The sequence below is a fragment of the Phoca vitulina genome, unplaced genomic scaffold (assembly GCF_004348235.1).
Source record: "Phoca vitulina isolate PV1807 unplaced genomic scaffold, GSC_HSeal_1.0 scaffold2, whole genome shotgun sequence".
Taxonomy (NCBI): Eukaryota; Metazoa; Chordata; class Mammalia; order Carnivora; family Phocidae; genus Phoca; species Phoca vitulina.
The window spans coordinates 19,405,840-19,432,483 of NW_022589705.1; the positions used below are offsets into that span (position 1 = coordinate 19,405,840).

The following is a 26,644-nucleotide window of genomic DNA, read 5'->3' on the forward strand; positions in this document are numbered from 1 at the left end:
ACTTATTTTCCTGTGGCCATTGCCAACTTCCCTTCACTTCCAATAAACATCCTGACCCCCTGCAAGACCAAATCTAGAACGCTAATCTCTTCCCAGTCACTTCCTCATCTGAGAACCTGGTGGTGAATGAGTTGGACTGTGGATCCCCCTTGGGCTCAAGCCCCTCTGATTGCACATATTCAGAACCTTCCACAATGGTCCTTCAGACATTCCCACACACCTGGAAAATGACCTTATGAAAAGGTCACGTGAAGATAATGCTTTAACTGTAATCACTAAACAAACATTTGTGCATTCATGCACAACCGTTTCTGAGTATGAGTGCCTACAGGTGCCAGGCACTGTGCCAAGCACTGGGGATGCAAGCAGGCTCAGATAACCATGATCTGTCTCCTGTGGGAGTTACAGTCTGGTTCAGGGGTCAGACAATAATAGGTTATTTCCTCAACTATTCCCTTCCTCTCTTCCTTCAAAACAGAAACATTTACTGAGCCCCTGTTAAAATCCAGGCACTGTGCTTGGTGCTGGGGATTAAATACATGAAAAAGATACAGTCTACTTAAATAGATCACAAGATAGACACCAAGAGTTTTATAGAAGGTTAAAGGTAATGATATTGGTTCATATACTCAGGAGATCTCTGTTGGGATTAGGGACAGTCAGAAAGGGGAGGGGATACATTAACTTGCAAAGTTTGTAAAGCAGGAAGGTCTAAGGAGGGGCATAAGGCATGAGAACAAAGAGCACAGTGCGCAGAGACAATATAAAATGCTTCATAAAATAGGCATTTATGGAGCCCTTAGTCTATTGTGGGCCTGGACAGAGCATGCACACGAGGGGCAGTGGCATCATGGAATGGCACCAGTCATCCAGCGTGAGTGACAAGAGTGGGAAATAGAAGAACACAGGGTAGTTATCCTGAATGGCCTTGTAGGTTACAATAATCTGGGCTTTTTCTCTTTGTAATGGAGGTGACTTGAGAGCCACAGTCAGAGTTCAGGTGAGTTAAAGCTGGTTGAATCTCAGCTTCCTTATTTACTCAGTTTGTGCCATTATGCAGTTTTCCTTATTTGTGCCATTACTAATGGACCTTTCCGAGCCTCAGGTTCTTCCTCATTAAATGAGGCCAATAACAGCCTTCTTAAAGCTTATAAAGACTTAAAAGTTTAAATGAAATAGTGTATGTTCAACGAATGGACACATGAATGACTGAAATCAGTCCCATAAATGATAGTTTGCTTCCTTTCAGCCACTTTTACTCGATGATACAATCCGTGCTTTGAAAGTAGGTTTGTTGGAAAGTAAAACTCCAGATGAGGATAGAGGAGGCAAGTTGTGCAGAACCAGGGAAATCAGATGGCCCAAATCAGGCCTCTGTGAGCACAGAGAGAAGGGAGACTATCTGGGAGGTCTGTGGAGATGGAAGGCTTGGAGCTTGATGGCACACTGGGGATGACGGAGGCGAAGAAGAGAGAGCAATCCGTGATAGTTCCCGGGCTTCTCATTTGGGCAAGTAGAACATTTATTCTGAGCAGCGACTCCAGCTCTGGCTTGCAATATCCTGGGGTGTCTCCAATTATCTTGCAGTGTGTGCAGAACTCTGAAATGGTTCCAGAATAAAATGAGCACTAACCTACTCCAAGACTCTATGTCTCAGTTAAAGGCATCCACATCCCCCAGTCACCCAGACCCAATGTCTAGCGTCTGTCTTTGACTCATTCTTCTCGTTCATCCCCCACACCCAGTGATTCATCTGGTCCCAGTTTATTTCCACTACAAAATGTCTCCTCCACATTTCATTTCTTGGCCATTCTGACCAAAATGTATACCGTGGGACTGTACTCGATTTTTGAGATTAGTGCTTTTTTCCCTTTCTTCTATCTCTGGGTTCCTAACTGCCTCCTCACTTCAGACTCTCCTCCAAATACTTTCCATTCTGCCTCTCTTTTCTTTAGAACATAATCCGTTGCTAATAACAAGACAAAACAAACAAACAAAAAAACAAACCTCATTCCTGCTGCATTAAACCCAGATACTTCCACTGGGCTTCTGGGATTGTCCGTAATCTAGCTGCCCTCTTCCCAGCCAAGTTTATTTTCCCTCCTTGCAGGGGAATCCTATACTATGTATCCACTCAGTTTCCTTACCCTCACAGACAGGTTCTGTCCGGCCTTTATGTTTGCCCCAGCGAGAATGCCCATTCCTCTGTATATCTTAGAGAGCAAAACAGGTGTCTAGGAGCCACGTGAACCTAGGTTTGAATCCTGCTTTTGCCACATGCTGCGTGTGTGACCTTGAACAAGTCACTTGTCTCATTTTTTCTAACCTAGTGAGGCCTCCCTGACCTGTATTTAAAACGGCTTTCCCCCTGCCAAGGAATCCTTTCCTCATTCCCTATTCACTTTTCTCCGTAGCATGTTCCAACTTTTCATATACCACATACAATATTTTTGTTTCTGTTTTTGCTGTCAAACCCACTAGGATGTAAGCTGTGCATGGAGAAGGCATTTGTTTTCTTTACCGTGAATTCTCAGTACGCAGTACAGGGTCTGGTAGTTAGGGGGTTCTCAGGAAATACTTGATGGATGAATGAATGAATGGGGAACTGGTTTATTTCTTCCCAGAGCTCTTTCAAGGGTTAAGTGAAATCCCATATGTAGTAAGTACAGGTGTGCAGAACTCTGAAATGGTTCCAGAACCATTGTGTGGTGCAGAGAGGGAGATGCAGATCATGATCCTCACCTTTGATGACTGTTGAGATCCTTTTTGCACTTGAGATTTTTCTCAGGCAAGTCCCAACTTGCCCAAAAGGTGTCCCTGACTACCTCATTCTCTCATTTTTCCTGAGTTTCCACTGCCCTCAAAGTCTGGCCTGTTATATTCTAATGAGGATTAATACCCTGTCCTGTTTATCACTTTCATCCCATGTGCATTTTCTTTAAAGTTAGAGAACAGGGGCACTTGGGTGGCTCAGTCAGTTAAGCATCTGCCTTCAGCTCAGGTCATGATCCCAGGGTCCTGGGATCAAGTCCCACATGCTCCCTGCTCAGTGGGGAGCCTGCTTCTCCCTCTCACTCTGCCTGCTTCTACTCCGTCTCTCTCTCTCTCTCTCTGTCAAATAAATAAATAAAAATAAATAAAGTTAGAGAACAGAGTCCCCCTGCTTAAGAAAATGCAAAACAAATACTAGTTGAACAATAGTTGTAGATTGGTTAATATTATTTAACAAATATATGCTTAACAAATGTATGCTTCAAAGTGCTTCCAAAAAAGATGCCCAGGGTCAAGTCGAGTAGTTCAAGTTTACTGAGGCACAGCAAGAACTTGTCATGTTATCATATGTAATATAATAATAACAATAAGAGTTATTTGTGTAGTCTTTACTACATTAACTCAATTAATCCTCACAACAGCACGGTGAGATGTAGTTATTATTGTTCTCATTTTGCAGGTAAAAAAAGAGCAGGTCTAGTTATATTGAGTTGTTTGCCCAGGCTCACAGTGAGTAAATCAGACAGCCTGGCATTAAGGCCCAGTCCTGTTTGACCCCCAGAGCCTAAGCACTTACCCCCAAGCAATACAGATGTTTTACTTGCTACAAATGAAGAGGGAAAATGACCACAAATAGATCAAATTAATTTATTATCACCACTGGCAAAAGAACACAAAAATATATGTGTAATGGTGACTTATTAGTGTCATTTTTGTAGGACAGGGTAGAATTATACACGTGGAAGCCATTAATGTAAAAATAGAATGTTTCAGAGGAATGTCACTTTAAATTATATAGGAACATCAGAAAATTTGAGAATTCTTGGCCTTGGCTCATTCATTAGTCAATTCATTCACTGTGGCACTGGGAATACAATGGTGAGCAAAAAAAAAAAAAAGAGAGAGAGAGAGAGAGACAGCATCCCTGCTTTTGTAGCGCTTACAAGGAAGCTCTCTAAGGAAGAGATTCACATCAACCGAAGTATTATGTATTATGCTAACAGATGTATAATTTCACTAGAAATCGGTGCTTTGATGAAAGCATCAGGGATTGACTTGATCAAACAAATAAAAACAGCCTGAGGTCAGAGAAAGCCAGTGAAGAAGCGATATTGAGATGAGATACCACAGATGAGTAGGATATGGTGCCCAAAGAATGTGGAGTTGAGTATTCCAAACAAAAGGCAGTGAAAGGGAAGGACAAAGAAGGAAGGCTGCAAAGGTGGGCAAGGTTTACACTATAAGAGAAATGGGTAACCCAGTCACATAGTTTGAAAAAGGCTGACATGATCCAATTTGCATTTTGGAAAGATCATTCTTATGTCACTATAGAAATGGATTGGAGGGAGCCAAGATTGGATTTAGGGAGACTTTAGAAAGCTACGCAGGAATCCAGGCAAGTGGTGGTGATTGCTTAGTCTTTGGACTTGGTGGTGGAGATCGAAGAAAGCAGATACAAGAAATCAAAATTTTTAGGAAGGAAAATTGAGCAAATTGACTGGTTGTGTATAGGAGGTGTAAAGGATGAATCCAAGTTTTCAGCCTTATGCAATTAGGGGAGAGGGCATGTGGGGGTTGTTTTCCTGAGAAGATCCAGAAAAATATCAAGCTTTGTAGTGGAGTCAGGAGATAGGCAGATCTTAGGTTTCACTTTGAACATTTGTTGAATTTTTCCTACCTTTGACAACCAAAGGAATGGACTAACTTGGTAAGATATTGCAACCTCTTCCCTTACAAATTGAGAAAACTCAGACCCAGAGGACTGTCCAAGAACATACAGACTTGGGATCAAAAACCAAGCCTCTTGCTTTTACCTATAAGCATTTTTCTTTCTTATTTTTTTAAGATTTTATTTATTAATTTGACAGAGAGATTGAGAGAGAGAGAGAGGCAGGAGAGGAACAGAGGGAGAGGGACAAGCAGACTTCCACGCGGGGCTCAATCCCATGACCCTGAGATCATGACCTGAGCTGAAATCAAGAGTTGAACGCTTAACCGACTGAGTCACCCAGCCCCCACCATGAGCATTTTTCTGATAGGAAATCAGTTCCATACTTATGAATGTTAGCAGGCAAGACATGTTAAATATTTGAATATGGTTCTAAAGAAGATTTGGCATTTCCTCCCTTATAATTTAAATAATAACAGTAATGAAGAATAATCATTATGTTAATAGATACTATTTAATGAATATCTACTATCTGTTAGGTGTTTAAATAGTTCGCATATGAATTCTCAGCTGCTTCAGTGGTGTTGTCCTAACCCTCAATTACGGTGAAGAGATAACTGATACAACCTTTCAAAGAGTTTACCAAACCTAAATAATATAAAAGCAATTATACTAATTTCAAAAGCCCATATTAACTCTAGATGAACTGTTCTTCATCTCATGACTTCCACACATCTATATACATAGTTATTTCATTTCAACAAATTTTACTTCACAAGAATTTGTAGCAATTTTTTTCATCTGCCTAATCTTTCATTAGTTTATTTCTATTAATGAAAAGGGAAATATGTTTGTGTATTTCATGAAGTGATTGTGGAAGCTTCTTGACTGTTATGTTGTTATTGGCTAAAATTTTTGATTATATCCTTTGTACTCCAAGCAGTGGTCAGTTGGCAAACTACAGCCATTAGGTGAAATTTGGCCTGCTATCTATTTTTTTTTTTAAGTTACATTGGAACACTGACATGCCCATTCATTTACGAATTGTCTATGGCTGTTTTCACACCAAAATATCAGAGTTGAATAGCTGCTGCAGAGATTATGTACCAGCAAAGCCAAAAATATGTACTATTTGCCCCTTACAGCCAAAATTTACTGACCCTTTCTATAGGGCAATCACTATTAGTCTTTTGTAGGGTCATGAGTTGATACTAGGCTTATCAAGTACCCATCTCTAAGCTTGTACCATCCCTTACATTAAAGATCTTGATGGCAATGATAAAGTTAATGAATCAAATTATCAGGCTTTGATCTGTGTTTCTGATCTGTAATTATTCATGGAAATGGAAGGATAATAAGTATTCCACAACTAGGGAAATATTTTCTCTAAGATAAAGTCTCATAGTATGTGTTATTATTTTGTAGATTTATAAATTTTATTTAAACACTGGAGAATAACCAAGATCTAATTGGCCTTTGAAAATATTCAGTAATGAGCTCTACTAAAGAAAGGGCTTTCCAAAGGAGCATTTGTGAAAATCTACAATGTAAATGTGTAATTACATATTAAGCATTTATTCTTTTAAAAAATGAATGTTAGGTTACAACTGCAAGGAAGTTCTGTATTTTGGCTTGATAATAGGCTATAAACCCAGAAAAAGAAGGCTCAAGAATATCTTATCCACTGCTTAATATAAGCAAACAATAGCAAGTAATTTTCCTGTGCTGTTTAATTCACTATTTCTTAAAGTATGATTCACCTGCATCAGAAACTTCTGCAATGTATTTCAAAAAAGTGGCAACTCCTAGGCCCCATCCTTCATCTACAAAATCAGAATCTTTAGGGGAGGGCTTAGGAACGTGCATTTTTAACAGTGGTGGGCCTTTATTTTTATGTAACCTGAAGTATGAGAACCTCTGGCTTAGTTCAAATGCTGTCACCTATGGGATATAATCAACTGAAACAAGGGTCAATTTCCTTTATGTAAAATGTCTTCTGTTTCACTGGTAGCCACAGTAAGCTATTGTTGAAATGCCAAGTATACATGGGATACAATAATAAACAATAAACTAGGTTAATTAAAGGGATGCTACTAAATTAGAAAGTGCCAATTGTAGAAGGTTTGTTATGAATGTAATGATCTTGAAGCAATGAGAAATAATTAGCATTTAAATTAAGTTGTAGGTTAGCTGCATTAGGGAAAGGTTAGCTTGCTATGAATTTTTATAAGGCTATGATGTTATTTATGGATTGATTTGAGCATTGACTATAACCTAATTTAATGAAAATTTTAGAATAATGAAATTGTCATTATTAACTGAGCTACACATTATTTGATACATTTTCTTGAACACATTTACACTGGAATAAAATTTATACTAGATAAACCTGGATATAAAGTTATATATGTAATACTTAAGTAATTTTAATACTTTATTTCTATGATTAGATTTAGTAAGCTACTTAAAAGGTCATAGTCACAGGGAGTGTGGCTTTGCTTCAACTGCATTTTTTTCCTGAAATTTTAGGTTGTGTGTGTGGTAAATAATTTCAAAGGAAGACAACCAGAAAATGAACATATACACATGGATAATCTGGCACAGATGCCAATGATCAGCATTCCTCGAGTAGAAAGTCCTTTGGAAAAGGTAACATCTGCACAGGTGATTCATGATTTAAATTCTCAGATGTGATTGTGATCTAGAGCAAATGAATAATCATTCCTGAGAGTTCTCCACAGTCATGTTTGATTTACTGAAGCAAATTTAGAATCTAATGTGGTGTTTAGCAAGAATTTAGTCACTGATAGCATCATCTTAGAAGAATGCATATCACATTGAAAATAATTCTTTGAATACCTCATGCTAAAAGCTGAGTATTTATGTATGGAATATGTTCTGTACTTTGCCATAACTTTGAGATAAGGAACACTGTGCAATGATGAGTCTCATGCATGGGTGAAATGATAAGGTAGCCTCATTTGAGAATAGATGCATTTTTTTCATAAAATACATTCCACTTTTCCCATCATCTATTTATGCGAGAGAAGGCTTAGGATAATGCCTAGGACATAATATGGCTCAATAAATTTTGTTGAATCTCATTATATAAAGATCTGGCAGCAAGAAAACACCAATCATGCTCTCCTAATCTGGGAGGTCCTGAGGGTCAGGTTGGGCAGAATGGAGCCGGACCAGGTAGCACTTTAAATGGCAGGTCAAGGCTTCATTGGGCATGACAATGAACCAATAGCCAGGTATTTAACAAAACTTTTCTTGAGACTTTTTCTCTAAACTTATCTGGTGAACTATGGAGGGTAATATTACTTAAATGATGATGCAATTATGTACATTTGTAATTGGTTCAGTGATTACCCAGAGGGTTATTAAAGGCTTCTCATCAGTCCTGTCCATACCCACATTTTGATAGATATGTTAGATGAAGAGATCAATTACATGCTAATCAGGGGCTTAGATGGTATGAATCAGTGAGGGATAATTAATACATTGGTTGAAAAAATAAAAGTTCTTGAGAGATTAGATACAATTAACAACTTGAAATAAAGCAAATGTTTTGGATTTGGATTTAAAAAGAAGTTCATGTAGGGTAGGGTACATCTAGGGTAACTACACAAACAAAAAAGCCTCAGAGGGTATAGTAGGTTACCATTTGGCATGTGTCAACAGCATGTTACAGCTGCCAAGAGTTATATGATCTTAAGTTCCACTTAGTGAAAATAATATCGTGAATGAGGGGATTGATGGTTTGCTCTGCTCATATTAACTTGGAACACCAAAAACTGCCCTTATTGACATAGTTTTGAGGAGGGCATCGATAAAATAGAGTAGTCGGTACTCAAATATTTGTTAAATGCGTGAATGAATGTGTCCAGGACAAGTGAGTGGACTCAAAGTCATGGATTATGAAAGACTGTTGAAGGAATAAAAAATGATAGAGAAGAAAGAAAACTCATGGAAGAAGTAATAACGTTCCATACATATCTGAAGGACTATTGTATGGCAGAGGGATGCGATTTCTTCCTCCAGCGCCTCAGAGGTCACGGTTAGGATGACAGAAATGAAAGTGTTAAGAAGACAAATAATGTCTAGAAAGAAGGAAAAACTTTCTCAAAATGGGATGTCTTCCTTAGGAAAAATGAAATTTCCTTTTTAAAAAAGAATTCCTTTTATTATAAGGATTCAAGAAGAGTTAAACTATCACTTATCCATGATACTGTGGAGGGAATTCAAGCATCACTGTGAGGATAGAGGTACTAGATCATCATCATCATAATAACAATATTAATAGCTACCTTTTAATAATCATTTGGTATGTGTCAAGTACTATGCAGATTGCTTATGTAAATTCCACAAATACACTTCTATGCTCTGAAAGTCTAACTTCATTCCTTACAACAGTTTTTAAAGCTGGGTGTCATCTTAGTGGCAAACGCTGCTAATAGTCCACAGTATCCCTTCCCCCATTCTTCCTTTTAGTAACTGAATTCCCCAATCCAATTTTAGCTACATCCGCCACTGCCTAGCCCTGGTCTGTATCTCCCAGCTACCACTGCAGGTAGGCGTGACCATGCAACTAAGTTTAGACCAACGGGATGTAAGTAGAAGTGGTCAGTGCAACCTCTGGTTCATCGCTTGAGGACTCTTGTCTCTGTCTCTCCTCACCCTTTTCATCAAGTGGAAAAGGTATGACTGGAAGTAATCTTTAACTTTTTAAGATGACCGATCCACTTTGACAGCCTAAGCTCCTGGATGAGCTCAGGGAGCAGTCCGCAGACACACTCTAGATGGTCCTGAAAGAAAAAGAAACTTCTTTCCTCTCTGAACCATTGGATTGTTTTCATCTCTTTCCCACAGTGGCTTAGCTGATGCCCGATTACAATAAGTGTCTCCATTGTACAGTTAAGAAAACTAAACTCCCAAGTGTTAAGCAATTTGCAAAAGTCCACATCATCGATAAGCAGCAAAGTTATACAATGTGATATTTCCAGATACATGTGTTTTGTTTAAAACTGAATAATATATAAAAATTATATCTTTTTTAACTCAAGAAATGAATATAGAAAGCAACAGAATTTAGGAAGAGATATTAGACATATTTTGAAGACAATGGTCAGGTTAATAATTAGTCTTCATTTTATATACCTCTGAAGTTAACTTGAAAAATAATCACTGTCTTCTGTTTTTTAACATATTTATTTGTGTAAAGGTTCTTTAGTAGCCTCCTAGCATTGCCAAGTATCCTTATATATCCTTACATCCTTTTATATATAAAATGATCATAAATTCCTGTTGTTGAATTTAAGCAAATTTATATTTATTTAGTGAGTTTTAAAATATGAAAGCAAAGATATTCTATTAGAATCTGTAGATTTCAAGACATCAGTGTGTATTAACTTCTTTCATTAATTGTTTTGTTTATGACAAATTCATGTGCTCTGTTTTTACTTTGGTAGTTAGGGAATAAAGGTAATTTAGGTGATTTGAATCGGACTCGGTTCTCCCTTTTGCCCCCCGAAGGGCATTGGCACACACCTTGCTGAGTTCCGACTTTGCTCCCCACTCTTTTTATCCTGTTTCCAGGCAGAACGCTGTCTGCACGATACAGGATCTGCTCCTGCATCACACAGACCACAGGAGGATCACGAACTGAGCTACTGGGGACGTATCTCAGGCTTCCTTGTGGAGCTCTGTTGCTGAGAGGACATGTATTTGTGCTCATCAGCCAAAAAGGGAGGAACGCCATCACTTAAGGGAAGCCCACAGTGGCTTTCTCTGTCTTTTGTGATACAGGATATTTAGAGTAAATATATTGCTTTTCATCATAGTTCACGATGGGAAACAAGTGAATACAAAATTCTTCCCAGTATTTGATCGTAATAATTGATAATTGGAGAGTGGCAATAGGTTCTTGAAACTGGCCCTCAGAGGACAAAAAGGGAGTCCAGTATGAAAGTTTGGTCTGCAGACCCCGCCAGTAGTTTGAGCGCTGTGATGTATTATGCCAAGCCATCATTTTCGGCTTGCCAGTTTTGTGTGGAGAAGGCAAAGGGTTTCTTTCAGAAGTTACGTACTTACATAACCTCCTATGTTCAAAGTACATGTTTGATAAACTGTAAGCTACAGAGTAATTACAACATGCCAGTGTTCTTTATTTTTATGCCAGCAATTTATCCCTTAATTATAGGGAGTTTGTCATATAGTTAATTACCATAGTTTATGAGGAAAAGTCATGATTTTTCTGAAAGCTAAGTAAATCTGAACATTCATTACATTTGGTTTTATGAAAAGAATTAATCATCTGTGGAAACTGGCCCCTCATATTTCATAGTCCACTAAATATTTAAGTTGCCAGTAACTTCATTACAGCTGTTTGTAATATCAAATCATAAAAGTCTAACTGTGTATCAAGAGTGAATAAATGATTAAATCAGTGTTACATTCCTATAATGGAATCCAGTACCTTATAATGCGGTGTTACAGCCACAGGTTCTGGAGGTAGACTGGCTGGGAATTTGGGACAATTTTGACCTTGGGCAGCTTATTCAAATACTCTGTGAATTTTCTCAATCATAGAATGGACGTTGTGAGAGTTCAATAAGCTAAGAGTAAAGCACTCAGAACAGTATCTGGAACCTATAAAGCCCTTAATCACTGCCAGTTATTATTAACTTAACAGTTGAAATGGATGGGGTAAATCAAGATGTGGAAAGTTTTCTGATACATATTGTAAAGGTTTTTTGTTTGTTTGTGTTAATTTTATTTATTTATTTATTTATTTATTTATTTATTTATTTGAGAAAGAGAGGGAGAGTGTCCATGTGCCCCTGAGTCAGGGGGTGGGATAGCAGAGGGGAAGGGAGAGGGCCACAAGCTGACTCTGCGCCTGCTAAGCCCTTGAGCTCTTGGATCAAGTTGCGGGGCTGGATCCCAGGTCCCTGAGATCCTGACCTGAGCCAAAACCAAGAGTTACGTGCTTAAAAGCCTGAGCCACGCAGGAGCCCCATGGTTGTTGTTTTTTTTTTAAGTTGATATATATATCGTGTGTGTGTATGATGAAGCTAGTTATGTAAATTACCGCACAAGATAAATTCTTTCTAGTAAGATAGAAAAGAGCATGTAGATGAAAGAGAGAGAGAGAGAGAGAAACTAGATACCAATCTGAAAGCAATGCTTCAACCTAAGGAAGCAACTGGGATAGTGTACTAGATTTCTTTTCTTTCTTTCCCTTCTTTTTGTTCCTTTGTTCTTTCGTTTTTTCATTCTTTCTTTTTTTCCTTTCATCCTCCCTTCCTCCCTTTCCTCTTTCTTTTGTTCTCTTTCTCTTTCTTTTTCTTTCTATAATGAATAATGCATGAATAATTGTGTAACAGAAATAATTACAATTATGCTCTAAGGAGGTTCTGGTTATGCTTCCTCTTATTGACTACCAATATGTTCAGATTTACCGAAGTCCCTTGGAAAGATTCCCTCACAATAATTTAAATCCCCGTGCTCCTTCCTTATGTGTCACAGGAATTTAAAAGGATCCTTTTAAAAATGTTTGCTCTATTTTTCTCTGCTGAACTGAGCATGGAGACCTTGGTTGTGGCTCCCATGCCCTCATGCCTAGGGTCCAGGTTCCCTTGGCACACCTGCAACCATACTCGTTCCAGGTCCCATCTGTCCTGAGAACCTGCACACAAGCCTTGTGCAGGTGCCTCTTACTTAAAGGATCCACAAAGTTCCCACTCCACCAAGGCTCCAAGGAACCAGCTTTCTTCATAGGTCACACCACTTCCTTTCAGACTCGTCCTTTTCTGGCTCCTGCCTTCGAGGGCCCATGCATCCCAGACAAAGCTTCGGTGGTGCCAGCTTCAGGATGGCTCCAAATACATGAAATTTCTATTAATTATTCTGGGAGTTCAGAAACTTCTGGGAAGTGGAGATGGAGACATTTACATATTCATTATCTTTAGCTCCTTATATTAGCAAGAGTAAAGTAAGAATTAATATCTTAATAGCTGTGTCATGAAGAGTAAAAACTAGATAGAGTAAAATTTTAGCCATTTCTACTAAATATCATATATATTAATCCGATTTGAAGGATGTCACCAAAGGACGATTAAAGTGTTTCTTTGCCAATAAAGAAGTTCAAAATTGTGGAATTGGCTAAAATCCTATAGAATCTCAATAATACACCAAAATTTGAGAGAGTAAAGATAGAGATAGGAGCAATCTCTGGGAGAATGAGGAGTCTATTCTATTTAGAACACATTTCAGCACCTTGAACAAACACCATTTTGAGACTGGGTTAGCAAATAGGCAAATACATGACAAAAGAAAGCCTTCAGGCAAGAAATTTTCCCTCTGATCAAGCTTCTAATTAATATGGGTTCATAGTAAATGAGGGAGTTCTTTTCCTCAACTGAATGGGTGCTATAAAATGGAATGGAGAGTTACCTTCATTCAAAAACAAAAAAAAAGGTGGCTCCAGAGACTGCATCTACCTGGAGTAGAGGTTACGCTGAAGAGATTAACAATCTTTCTGATGGTCCAACAACCATGGGGATGAAACTGTATAGGAACAAAGTGATGTTCCTATAGTCTCAGCTTCTTCTCCCACTCCACTCATCAAATCATCAAAATGATGTTATAAAACTACATTCACCATCTTTTCAGCTCAAGATTTGATGTAAAGATTCCTTGACTCTTCAGGAATAATTTGGGGATCTTTGATGAATCTTCTCCCTCCGTTTTAGGGAGACAAACTGAGCTAAATCTATTATGATTCAAGTATAAATAACTAGGACAATTATTTAAATCCTTTAAAATGATTTCATGACACAGATGAGAAAGAGACACATTTCAAGAGTTAGAATATGTTTTTGGAAAAAAAGATTAACTACAAGAAATTTAATTAAATTTATTATAGAGAGCATCTTCTTTTCACTGTCAAGGAAATTAAAGAAAATATGTGAAATGAGAGATGAAAGTTAGGTGGCACAATGGCACAATTAGGAAACTAAGAAAACAAGTAATATTATGGCAGGATGGAAACCAATAGTAGAAACCATAAAGAACAAAATCCACACTGGATAAAGTCATATCAGTTATATTAAGGACAGGTTTCAGCATATGTCATAAAAGAACAAGAAAATAAAACTGATCTGAGAAAAGATAACAGATACAGAAGACATACGACAGTATGTCGTATGAATCATTGTAGATGATGAATCACTGTAGATCCAGAAGAAAAGGATAAATAGAACTAGAGCAATATTCAGAGATATGTATGAAGGAGACTTTTCTTTCAAACAAATACCTTTATTCTAGAAGGGTTAACTAGATACAAGGTAAAATTAAAATATATACTAAAACATAGATGATATTTCTCAGTGAAATTTTTGAGTTTCAATACTGAAGAAAGAGACCTATAAATTCTGTGGGAGATGTTATTATTGTCCCCAATTATTAACTACCACCTTCCTTTGGCAGAGTATCCTTCCTCCAGTTATTTTGGATTTGGTCAATAACATGTGAATGAACCTGATTTATGCCCCATCAATCAGAAACTTGTAGAGACATCAAGAGTTTTTGCCAACTTTATTGCTCCTCGGCTTTTTTTCTGGAAAAGTCCATGTTTCAGATAGGGACTGCTTCCTCAGCCTGTACCCCAGAATGGGAATACACAAGAAACAGAAGAGCATGCAAACACTAGGCTGGAGCAGATCTATAGAACCTGACCACCAACATGTGGTATGAGGGAGAAATACTTATTTGTTGTTGGAAGCCACTGTGCTTTTGAGGTTATAATATGGTATACCTAGTGAAAACTAACACACACACCAAGGCAGAAAAATTAGGTTACCGACCCAAGACTGACAGTATATTGGCCTCAGACCTCTCTCTCCATAACAGTAGATGCCAGAATAGAAAGGAGTAATGTCTTCAGAGATTTCAAAGAAAAAGTTTGTGACATAGAATTTTATTCCCACCGAAAAGGTCATTTAAGTGTTCAAGATAACCATAAAATACCAGATATGCAAGAATTCAGGAATTATATTACTCATGAAATATTACCAGAAGATGTTTACCAACTAACTGAGCAACACACCAATATCTGGAGCTTTCAAAGATTTTATTTATTTGTCAGAGAGAGAGAGAGGCAGGAAGAGAGAGAAGCAGGCTTCCCACTGAGTAAGGAGCCCAGTGCAGGATTCAATCCCAGGACCCTGTGATCATGACCTGAGCCAAAGGCAAATGCTTAACTGACTGAGCCATCCAAGTATCCCGACCTGGAGCTTTCAAATTGGCAAAGTCATGATATGAATGAATTGGCAGAAAGAATGGAAACCACTTACATAAAGAATTAATTGGAATTGGCTATGGTAATTACAGAGAAAAGTTAAACAATTAATTTAAAGAGAAGATATATAAAAAAGAAAATAATATAATAATGACAAAACGAGACAGATATCCTAGATAATACCAACAAAAGTAAAATTATGATAATTTCCAGATTTTATAAAGGAGGGACTCAGTATCACTGTTTTGTTCTTGACATTGCTTACTAGAAAAATATAGGTTGAAGCATTTTTAAAAGTTATCGAAAGTAATTAAAAACAGTCTATAAAAGTCCAGTAACAAACTATAATATATCAGCAACACATGTGTCAAAAGATTGATGTCTATAATATATGAAACATCCTAACTGAAAAATGAGCAACGTTCATAAATATGCAAATTATTAGAGATCAAATGCAAATGGAAAATAAATATATGGAAAGTATTCTCTGTCACCTTTTTTCCCTTTTCTTTCATTTTTTCTTTCTTTTATGGAGGTATAATTGACATATAACATTATAGTAGATTCAGGTGTACAACACAATGATTTGATATTTGTATATATCCCAAAATGATCACCACAATGAGTTAACACCCGTCACTGTGTAGTTACAATTGTTTTCTTATGATGAACACATTATTTATAGTTATCATACTGTATATTATGTCCTCATGACTTATTTTACAACTAGAAGTTCGTAACTTTTGACTCCCTTCACCCATTTTGCCCATCCACCACCCCTTGCCTCTGGCAATTACTGATATGTTCTCTGTATATGTAAGTTTTGTTTTGGTTTTTCAGACCATGTATAAGTGAGATCATATAGTATTTGTCTTTCTTTCTATAACTTATGTTAACATAGTGCCCTCAAGGCCCATCCATATTGTTGCAAATGGCAAGATTTCTTTCTTATTTATGGTTAAATAATAGTCTGTTGTATATATATTTACTACATCTTCTTTATCCATTCTTCCATCAATAGACACTTAGGTTGTTTCCATATCTTTGTAAATAATGCTGCAGTGAACATGGGAGTGCATATATCTTTTCAAGTTATAGTGTTCTCATTTCCTTCAGATAAATACCTAGAAGGGGAATTGCTGAATCATATGATAGTTCAATTTTTAATTTTTTGAGGAACCTTCATACTGTTTTCCATAGTGGCTGCACCAATTTACATCCCCACCAACAGTGCACAAGTGTTTTCTTTTCTCCACATCTTTGTCAACACTTATTATTTCTTGTCTTTTGATAATAGCCATTTTAACAGGTGTGAAGGGATAGCTCATTGTGGTTTTGATTAGAATTTCCCAGACACATAGTGATGTTGAGCATCTCTTCATGTACCTGTCAGCCATCTGTATGTCTTCTTTGAAAAAAATGAAATTCAGATTTTCTGCCCATTTTTTTCCATCAGATTGTTGTTTTTGCTGTTGAGTTGTATGATTTCTTTACATATTTTGGATATTAACCTCTTCTCTAATATATGATTTGCAAATATTTTCTCCCATTCACTAGGTTGCCTTTTTATTTTGTTGATGGCTTCTTTTGCTGTGCAGAACCTTTTTAGTTTACTGTCTTTCTACTTATTTATTTTTGGTTTTGTTGGTTTTGTTCTTGGAGTCAGATCCAAAAAAATCATCACCAAGATCTGTGTCAAGGAGCTAACTGCCTATGTTTTCTTCTAGGAGTTTCAGGTCTTACATTCAACTCTTACATCCATTTTGAGTTAATTTTTTTGTATGGTGTAAGATATTGATCCAGTTTCATTCTTTTACATGTGGCTGTCCAGTTTTTACAACACTATTTCCTGAAGAGACTGTCCTTTCCTTATTGTATATTCTTGCCTCCTTTGTCATAAATGAATTGACCATATGTTCACGAGTTTATTTCTGGGCTCTCTGTACTGTTCTATTGCTATATGTATCCATTTTTATACCAAATACCATACTGTTTTGATTACTATAGTTTTTTAATATAGTTTGAAATCAGAGCGTGTGATACCTCCAGCTTTGTTCTTCTTTCTCAAGATTGCTTTGGCTATTCAGATTCTTGTGTTTCTATACAAATTTTGGGATTGTTTATTCTGTTTCTGTGAAAAATGTCATTGGAATTTTGATAAGGGGGCGCCTGGGTGGCTCAGTTGGTTAAGAGTCTGCCTTCAGCTCAGGTCATAATCTCAGGGTCCTGAGATTGAGCCCCATGTCAGGCTCCCTGCTCAGCAGGGAATCTGCTTCTCCCTCTCCTGCTGCCCCTCTTCTTCTACTTGTGCTTTCTCTCTCTCTCTTTCTCTCAAATAAATAAATAAAATCTTTTTAAAAAAGGAATTTTGATAAGGACTGCATTGAATCTGGAAATCACTTTGGGTAGAATGGGCATTTTAACAGTATTGATCTTCCAATCCATGAACATGGAATATCCTTCCATTTATTTATTTATTTATTTATTTATTTATTTATTTATTTATTCATTCATTCTTTCAATTTCTTTCATCAGTGTCTTACAGTTTTCAGTGTACAGGTCTTTCCTTCCTTGATTAATTTTAATCCCAGGTATTGTATTCTTTTTGATACAATTTTAAGTGTGATTGTTTCTTAATCTTTCTTTTTTTTATTATGTTATGTTAATCACCATACATTACATCATTAGTTTTTGATGTAGTGTTCCATGATTCATTGTTTGCGTATAACACCCAGTGCTCCATTCAGTACATGCCCTCTTTAATACCCATCACCAGGCTAACCCATCCTCCCACCCCCCTCCCTGCTAGAACCTTCAGTTTGTTTCTCAGAGTCCATAGTCTCTCATGGTTCATCTCCCCCTCCGATTTCCCCCCCTTCATTTTTCCCTTCTTGCTATCTTCTTCCTTTTTTTTTTTTTTTAACATATAATGTATTATTTGTTTCAGAGGTACAGGTCTGTGATTCAACATTCATCTTTCTTTCTAATAGTTTGTTATTAGTATATAGAAATGCAATGGATTTTTATATCTTGCAATCTTACTGAACTTATTAGTCCTAAGAGGTTTTTTTGGAGGAGTCTTTAGGTTTTTCTATATATAACATTATGTCATCTGCAAATAGTGAAAATTTTACTTATTCCTTTCCAATTTGAATGCCTTTTACTTTTTTTCTTTTCCTAATTGCTCTAGATAGAACTTCCAATACTATGTTGAATGAAAGTGGTCACAGTGGCATCCTTGTCTTGTTACTGATCTTAGATGAAAAGCTTTCAGCTTTTCTCCATTGAGTATCTTAGCTGTGGGCTTGTCATATATGGCCTTTATTATATTGAGATACGTTCGCTCTATACCCACTTTGTTGAGAATTTTTATCATAAATTGATGTTGAATTTTGCCAAATGCTTCTTACCTATCTATTGAGATGATGATATGATTTTTATCCTTCATTTTGTTAATGTGGTATATCATACTAATTGACTTGTGGATGTTGAAAAATCCTGCATCCCTGGAATAAATCTTACTTGATTGTGCTGAATTATCCTTGTAATGTGTTGTTAAATTTGGTTTGCTAAGATTTTGTTGAGGATTTTTGCGTCTATGTTCATCAGGGATATTGACCTATAATTTTCTTTTCCTGTGGTATCCTTTTTGGTGTTGGTATCAGAGTGTAATACTGGCCTTGTAAAATATATTTGGAAGTATTCTTCCCTCTTGTATTTTTTTTGGAGTTTGAGAAGAATTAGTATTAATTCTTTTTAAAATGTTGGTAGAATTCACCCGTGAAGCTTTCTCGCCCTAGACTTTTGTTTTGGGGGAGGTAAGAAGATTACTGATTTAATCTCCTTACTAGTAAGATTTTCTATTTCTTCGTCATTCAGTCTTGGAAGGCTGTATGTTTCTAGGAATTTATCCATTTGTTCTAGGTTGTTCAATTTATTGGTGTATAATTGTTCATAGGAGTCACTTATGATCCATTGTATTTTTGTGGTATCAGTTATAACATCTCTTTTACTTCTGATTTTATTTATTTGAGCCCTCTCCTTTTTTCTTGATGAGTCTAGCTAAAGGTTTGTCTATATTGTTTATCTTTTCAAAGTTTCTGTCACTTTTTTTTAAAGATTTTATTTATTTATTTGACAGAGACACAGCGAGAGAGGGAACACAAGCAGGGGGAGTGGGAGAGGGAGAAGCAGGCTTCCCGCAGAGCAGGGAACATGATGTGGGACTCGATCCCAGGACCCTGAGATCATGACCTGAGCTAAAGGCAGACACTTAACAACTGAGCCACCCAGGCACCCCGAGTTTCTGTCACTTTTGATGAAAATTCATTAAGAGTCTTTTATGGGATGCTTACAAAGTTGGTTCTCACCCTGTAAGCAATGGGGAGCCGTTAAGGAGTTTAAGAAAGCAGAATGAATTAAAGGAGAATAGCAGTGGAACAAAACAAAAGCCAATCTGGGAGGTTATTGTAAAAATCCAGATAAATGATAAAGATGACATAGACTAGATCTCAATACAGCCATGTCATGTCATTTTGACTGACCAGGCATCCTTTAGCAAAGTCTGATTTAGTCAGATGTTGATTCTGATCAAAGGAGTTGCCTTAGTTTGTTCAGGCTGCTATAACAAAGTGCCATAGACTGGGGGGCTAATCAACAATAGAAATTTATTTCTCAAAGATCTAGCAGCTGGAAAGTTCAAGATCAAGATGTCAGCAAACTTAGTGCTTGGTGAGGGCCTGTTTCCAGTGTCCTCAAATGGCAGAAGGAGTAAGGGAGCTCTCTGGGGTCTTTTTTATAAGCGCACTAATCCCATTCATGAGGGCCCCACCCTCATGACCTAATCACCTCCCCCTCCAAAGATCCTACTTCCAAACACTATCACATTGGGGATTAGGTTTCAACATTGAATTTGGGGAGGACACAAACATTCAGTCTATAAGCAAGGGTTATCTAACTATCCCAATGATTTACAGTGGAAAAAGGCTAAACTGCTAGCCAGGCTGTCACAAACAGAACTGTCCCCCAAACCCCACCCCCAGAAACATGCTGACCTTTCATCTGTGTCATTTGCCTGTTATCTCCTAAGAGATTTCTTTTGTCTATAACTAATGAGTAAGGAGTACATTGACATCCATTCCAGGGATCCTCCTGGGCCAAGTTGCATTCATCACAGCAGCAAAGCACTGAACACTTTTGTCCTTTTCCTCTCTCTTTCCCTCTGCTTATTCTCAGTCTAAGGCAAAACGCTGGCATTCAGATTTGCATAGGTAAGCATATGCAAATAATGTGTGCATATGCGTTATTGATTTTAACTGATGCTATACAGAAAATCTAAGGAAAGGAATACTTTAGCAAAAGAACAAAAAAAATCTTAAATAAATATGAAGATAGATAGGATTTGTTAGAAAAGGGTATATTTCTAATAGATCTAAGAATTCATATCTACATAGTTTTATTAAGGCAGTTAAGCCACTATAATCACTTATAGCTAATTTGGGATAATTATGAGAGTTAACTTAGTGAATGTAACCAGGTATAAAAGACGCTTTTTGAGAAAATAATTTTGTTTCCATCTAAACATAGGCATTATTTTTTCTTAGGTTTACATGATCTAATCAAGTGAATCAAAGGGAATTCCCTTCTGCAGGGGAACAGAAAGGGAAGATAATGATAGGGATAATTTATAAGATTATAGTTTTGTATTTTAGGTAAGGGACTTTTCACCAACTTGTACCACCCAAGAAGCTCATAGTGTAAAAAGCACACCCTGATTAACAGAAGTATCACCTAATGAAAGTGGTACGCAGTGATGACAGTTCCAAAAATCTAGAATTGTCATAATATGTGTGTCTTATTACAGATGGAAATTACCATGCTTTTTTGAGATTTAATTTAATTCCCATGGCTATTGCAAAGGAAAATAATATGAATAGGAAAATTCTAAGGGAATTCACAGTGACCCAGAGAAGCATATGCATTGACCTTTACATTTACTGTTTTGCAGATTATAAAATCACAAAGGTCATAGAGAAGCCTGAGCTGAAATTAAGGCAGAGTGGGGCTGGGGGCAGATGGAGAGTCAGGCTTCTGCAGCTAGAAATCCTGAGTTTGAAGCCTTTTCTGGTGACATAATAAGTAGGTGGGATTAAACAAATTACCCCTCCTTACCTGAAAAACTGGTACAATAATGATTCCTTTGTTGGGTAACTGTTGGAATTAACAGATCACAAATAAACTTCTTGGCACACTATGGTGGTTAACACAAGTTAGTTCCCTCCTGCAATAATATGATTCCCTTAGTAGGATTTTCATCTTATCTCAGACTAGGAAACCCCAATAGATATATGTCATGGACTTAAAAGTTTATACAGATTGTCTGTGTCATACATGGCACATGTGGCAGAAAATATAGTATAAAATGTTGCATACATCAGCGTCATAGCAATAGCAAAACAATCCTGTGGTTTCTTGCCAAGACAAATATGGTTATACATTACTGTGCTCTCTGTGATAAATTCCTTTGAGGTTTCAGAATGCTGTGCATGAATAACTACAGCAATCTATTTAAGATGTAGTTGCTTTTCTATGATGCAAATCTTTGTTTTACAGAACTGCTGAACTGTAATATAAATGTTATATAGGGCCTTGTCAAAACAAATTAATTAGTGATCAGATATTGGAATGGTTAGTGGAACTAAATATATTCATAATTTAGGCATTTTTTCCTCAATCTAAGCTTTGAGCACTTATGAAAAGTATTTGAAGTAAATGAGTGTTTACATGCTGTACTCTGTTCTCATTTGTTAAATTTAATTTTGCTTAAAAAAAGTCAATTGAGAATGGAAGCTTAAAAATTTCAGCAGGCATCAACATTTTAAGTTAGAAAAACTAGCACATTCTGTTATTGCTTTGCCATATGTCATTTTTCCTATTTATGCTCCCATATATTTAGTATTTATTTTTCCACACTATTTATAAATCATAATATACTACACAAAGAATAAAAGCCAGATTTTTTTTTCAGTTATCTAAATGGCCTTTTATAAAAGCATCTCTTCAGTAAATTACTTTTGAATATAAACATGCTTCCTCATCTCATTTGTGTGAATAAATACAGGGCTGATGACTGCATCTTTAAATTATGTGATTCTTGCAGTCGTCAGTTAAGGAGAGAATAAAACAATGATGGATAAAAAATCATTCCTGATGCACACACAATTAGTTATACATGGGAAACTGCTCCCACCCATTCATTCCCCTCTTGTCTCAGATTTGTTCCCGAATGGTGGGCTGTCCTAGAGACACTTACGGAGGCCTTCAAAATCAATCAGGAGCACCATGACACTATGAACATTTTTTGTAGAGAAAATGTAAAATTTTATTTTACTAAAACTAAGAAAATTAACAATGAACCCATTCACAGTCTAATGAAACAACCATAATTTTTCATTGTTTCTATTAAAGAAGCAAGTAATTTGTGTATATTGTTTATAATGTGAAAGTCTGGCAAGCAAAACAGAAATAGATGGATAGTATCCATATCCCACCACAGTAATCACTGGACAATTTTCTTTTTCTTCTTTTTTTAAAAAGATTTATTTATTTGGGGGGGGGCATGCTCATGTGTGGGGACGGGGTGTAAAATCTCAAGCAGACTTCTCGCTGTGCACAGAGCCCATTGCCCCAGCCCTATGCCAATTCTCCATCTCAGGAGAGATTATGACCTGACCCGAAATCAAGAGTCGGACACTCAACTGACGGAGCCACCCAGGTGCCCCGGAAACACTTTCTTAAGTAGCCTTGAAGACCCCATGAGTGTATGTGTGGATTTGTGTATAGTACGGGATCTCCCTGGATGTTCTTTTCTGTAGCCTGCTTTTGTTCAGACAACAGTGTATCAAAAATATGGTTATAGATCAATAAATATAATACTCCTATCAAGCATAAGAGTAAAAGCTAATCTTTAGGAGGGCTTAACATTTCCCAGAATGTTGTATAAATTGACTCACACAGTATGTAACCTTCCGAGTCTGACTTTTTCACCTGGTGTAATGCATTTGAGATTCATTCATGTTATAACCTACATCAGTAGGGGTTTTTTTTCCTTTTTATTGCTGAGTAGTATTCTGTCGTATGTATGTACCACAATGTTTTAATCCATTCACCAACTGAAGGACATTTGAGTTTTTTACAATTATGAGAAAAAGCTGATATAAAAATTCAGGTACAGGTTTTTGTGTACATAATATTTTCCTAAATCTTGGATAAATACCAAGGAATAGGGATAGTGGTTTTGTGGTAAAGGTATATTTACCCTTACAGAAATTCTCCAAAGTATCTGTGTCATGGTCATGGTACTTATGGTTTTGAATGGTTCTGAAATGAATCTTGATGTAGCTCATCTAGATTTTTACCTTCTGGTGAAAATAGGCAAGTTTTATTTATTTATTTATTTATTTATTTATTTATTTAAAATTTTTATCTTTTTTTCAAATTTTTATTTAAATTCTAGTTAACATATAGTGTAATGTTGGTTTCAGGAGTAGAATTTAGTGATTCATCACTTACATGTAACACCCAGTGCTCAACACAACATGTGCCCTCGAAAAAGGGAAGTTTTATAAATGAGGAGTTTTAATCAGCTCCTGGTTATACAAGAATTTGTCATGCACTTGATCCATTACCCACATCCTCTGATTCTTCTGTCAAGTAGCATTGGGGTGCTTAGTTAGCAAATCTAAAGCATTTTAAAAAGTTAAAGAGAAATGAAATAAATAGGAATCCAATTAGTTAGGTAGATTTAAATACCAGTATAAAACAAGTCCTGGGTACAATTTATGGAAGAGTTCCCTTTCTTATCATTTGTTATATATAGTTAAATATTATTTGTAATTAGATTTGTAATATATGAGATATGTAACCAATACCAAATAAAAAGCACTATGGTACATTTCCCAGGGTTCATGAGCTTACAGTCTGGTGGGGAGATCGATAATCTTATACAGGCCGATAAAGAACGGGGTGGTGATGGCTATGCTGGAGGAGGGCGTAAGGGGAGACCTACTCAAACTTAGCAATGCTTGCAGCAGCCTCTAAGGAGACATCCAAAGGACTGTTAGCCAAGTGAGGAGGAGAGAGAAGAATGTTTTAGACGGAGAAAGCAGCTTGCGCGAAGATTTTGTTTGGCAGGTAGATAAGAACACGGAGGCAAGAGACATGGGGGTGCCATTAAAGAGTGTTCAGGTGGGGTCCAGAATGAAGGTAAAAGAAAGAGAATCAAGAAGGGGCAAGATGGGCTGGAGCAGATGAACAGATTAGTGGTTGGGAAATTTCAAAAATGGCCAAAGAAACTTTGTAGTACGAAGGAGGTAGGACAGGAGGTAAATTGGGGCTTTACGTTTCTGATGTGGTTGACAGTTGGGAATATAGTCGTGAATGTGTGCTACAAGTGTGGCGGCCAGGTCCTTAGAGTTAGTGAGGTTAAGGAACTTCAGATAGAGAACATGGATACCCACATCCACCAAGTACGGAAGCCCATTAATATTAACAGACTCACATGGAGCTTCATGTCATTGTGCTGGGAAACTTTGAGTTACAGTAAAACCGAGTGTTTGCTACAGATCCCAACACCATTATGCACAGTGATGTTCTAAGCAATGAATATAATGTGCAGTTATTCCCAGAAATTTTTGAACACAACGATTTTATTTTGGAGAGAGTCATTCAGGATTACAGCTTTTTAAGGCGGTGCTCTTTTTACCAGAGGAATGGTAGCATTTTTAAAAAGAATTTATTTTATATGCCTGACAGTGTTTACATTGCTAACCAATCACTTTACTACACCTTTAGGCAGTGGTTCTCAGATTGGTGTAAAAGGGAATCCTTCGCTTATAGCATTTGCGCAAAGGGCACATTTCTGGGATACACGCCCAGAGATTCTGATGCAGTAGGCCTGGGCAGCCTTGGGCCTGGGGATCTGTGGTATCAGCCACCTCAGGTGATGTGGATATGGAGCCAGCAATTGGCCTAGATCCAGTTGGGCCTGCAGACCTTCTGAAACAGTAGTTTTCAATATTGACTACACATTAGAGTCATCTGGAGAGCCTTTAAAACTACCATTGACCAGGACATGCCTCAGACCAATTAAATCCAAGTCTCTGGTGTGTCGGTATTTTTTTTAAAGCCCCCAGGTGATTCCGGCACGCGGCCAAGATTGAGAACTTGTGGTCCTAAACATCCATTGTGGAAAGCCTTAAATCCTTGGCTCCTTGGGACTCGGAAATACTTCATAAGATCTATAGCTAATGCTCCCTTAAAAGCCCGGCCTGCCTCTGGTTTAATTAGCTTATCAGTGAAAGCCACCTAGAGAGTTCTCCTTTCTCTGGAGACCAACGATTCTTTCAGAACGTAACTTTGAGCCCCTGTCTCCAAATAGTACAAAAAAGAAATTCGTGAATAGAAACAAAACTCTGAGCTAATGTAAAACTCTGAACTGAACAGAAAACCACGTTAAAGGAAGAAATGGTTCAAAACAATCTTCTTTCCCCAAGAGAACTTTGGTTTTATCACATTTCAGCTTTTATGTCTTCATCTCCCCAGCTTCTTAAAACATGAAATTGTCGGACATGAATTTTTCAATCTGTTTCACAGCCTAAATTTGAAGTTCTCTAGGAATTTCTTCTCAGGAGGACCTAACATTGTTTTTCTTTCATTGAAAATACCAGCTTCACCATTTACCAGGAGGAAAACTGAATGTGACAACATAGGGTCCTAGAGCACACACTCCAAGCATGACTCTTTTTAATCCTTCTCTCTTTTGTCCACTTTGTCTTCCTCAAGGGACACAGTGAACAAACAAAGGAAGCAAATAGCAAAATATAAAGGGCCAATATTTAGGAGTATGGCCTTCATCTAGCCTCCCTGATAAAATGTAGGCTGCATCTCCACAGCATCAGAATTGTTGATCATTATAGGACCCTGATTCCTTCTCCTACACTGTGGTGCTAGATTTTTTCAGGCTTCAAAATATTTTATATTTTAGGGGAAAATACTGTGTATTCTGTTACACAAGCAGGGTCTTGGGCAGCACTTTGTAATCAAAGATGGATATTTCTACAGCAAGGCATAGAGTATAAATAACCTCAGAGCAATTCAGGGTCGGTTTCACCACCAAATGAGTGTACCAATCTTACAAGAAACATTTGGTTTTAAAGTTTGTGCGGATATTGGAATATTAATACATATATTGATTTCTTTCTCTTTGTACTTCTTCCTTCTCTTTTTTCTTTTACTTTTTATCTTGTTGCCCTACCTTTATAGACAATTACAGATGTTTGACTAGAGATAAGGAATTTGGTGCATATAATCTCACTTAATCTTAACAGGAATCCATTCAAAGATATATTATTATTTCCATTTCACAGATGAGAAAGCCGGGTCTCTGAAAGATTAGATTGCTTGTGAACATTTCAATTGTTATGAAACCCACCTTCCACATTCCATATGAATGTTAAATTCGTACTACTCGGCAGCAGTGTGTACTCTACCGCACGGCTTCCTCACCAATAGAGCCGAAGACAGAAATCATTGAATTAAAGTCATTTTATGCATAGATCTCTTTTTATGTTTAGTTTAAAAACCTAAGCTGATTGCTGGCAACCTCCTGTTAAAACCCA

The 26,644-nt window shown here is 37.1% G+C and overlaps 1 protein-coding gene across 6 annotated transcripts in view; it reads left to right on the top strand.

The window, feature by feature from the left end:
- The window catches only part of PLPPR5 (phospholipid phosphatase related 5), a 118,975-nt gene that overhangs the window by 80,711 nt on the left and 11,620 nt on the right, over positions 1–26,644 (top strand). For 2 of the 6 annotated variants that reach the window (XM_032422896.1, XM_032422933.1), the window contains exon 5: positions 7,190–7,309. In XM_032422896.1, the coding sequence (XP_032278787.1) occupies positions 7,190–7,309 (120 nt within the window). Of the gene's footprint in view, positions 1–7,189; positions 7,325–10,261; positions 11,953–26,644 lie in introns of those variants that run through there. The other 4 variants (XM_032422887.1, XM_032422923.1, XM_032422907.1 and 1 more) reach the window with 3 other exon arrangements.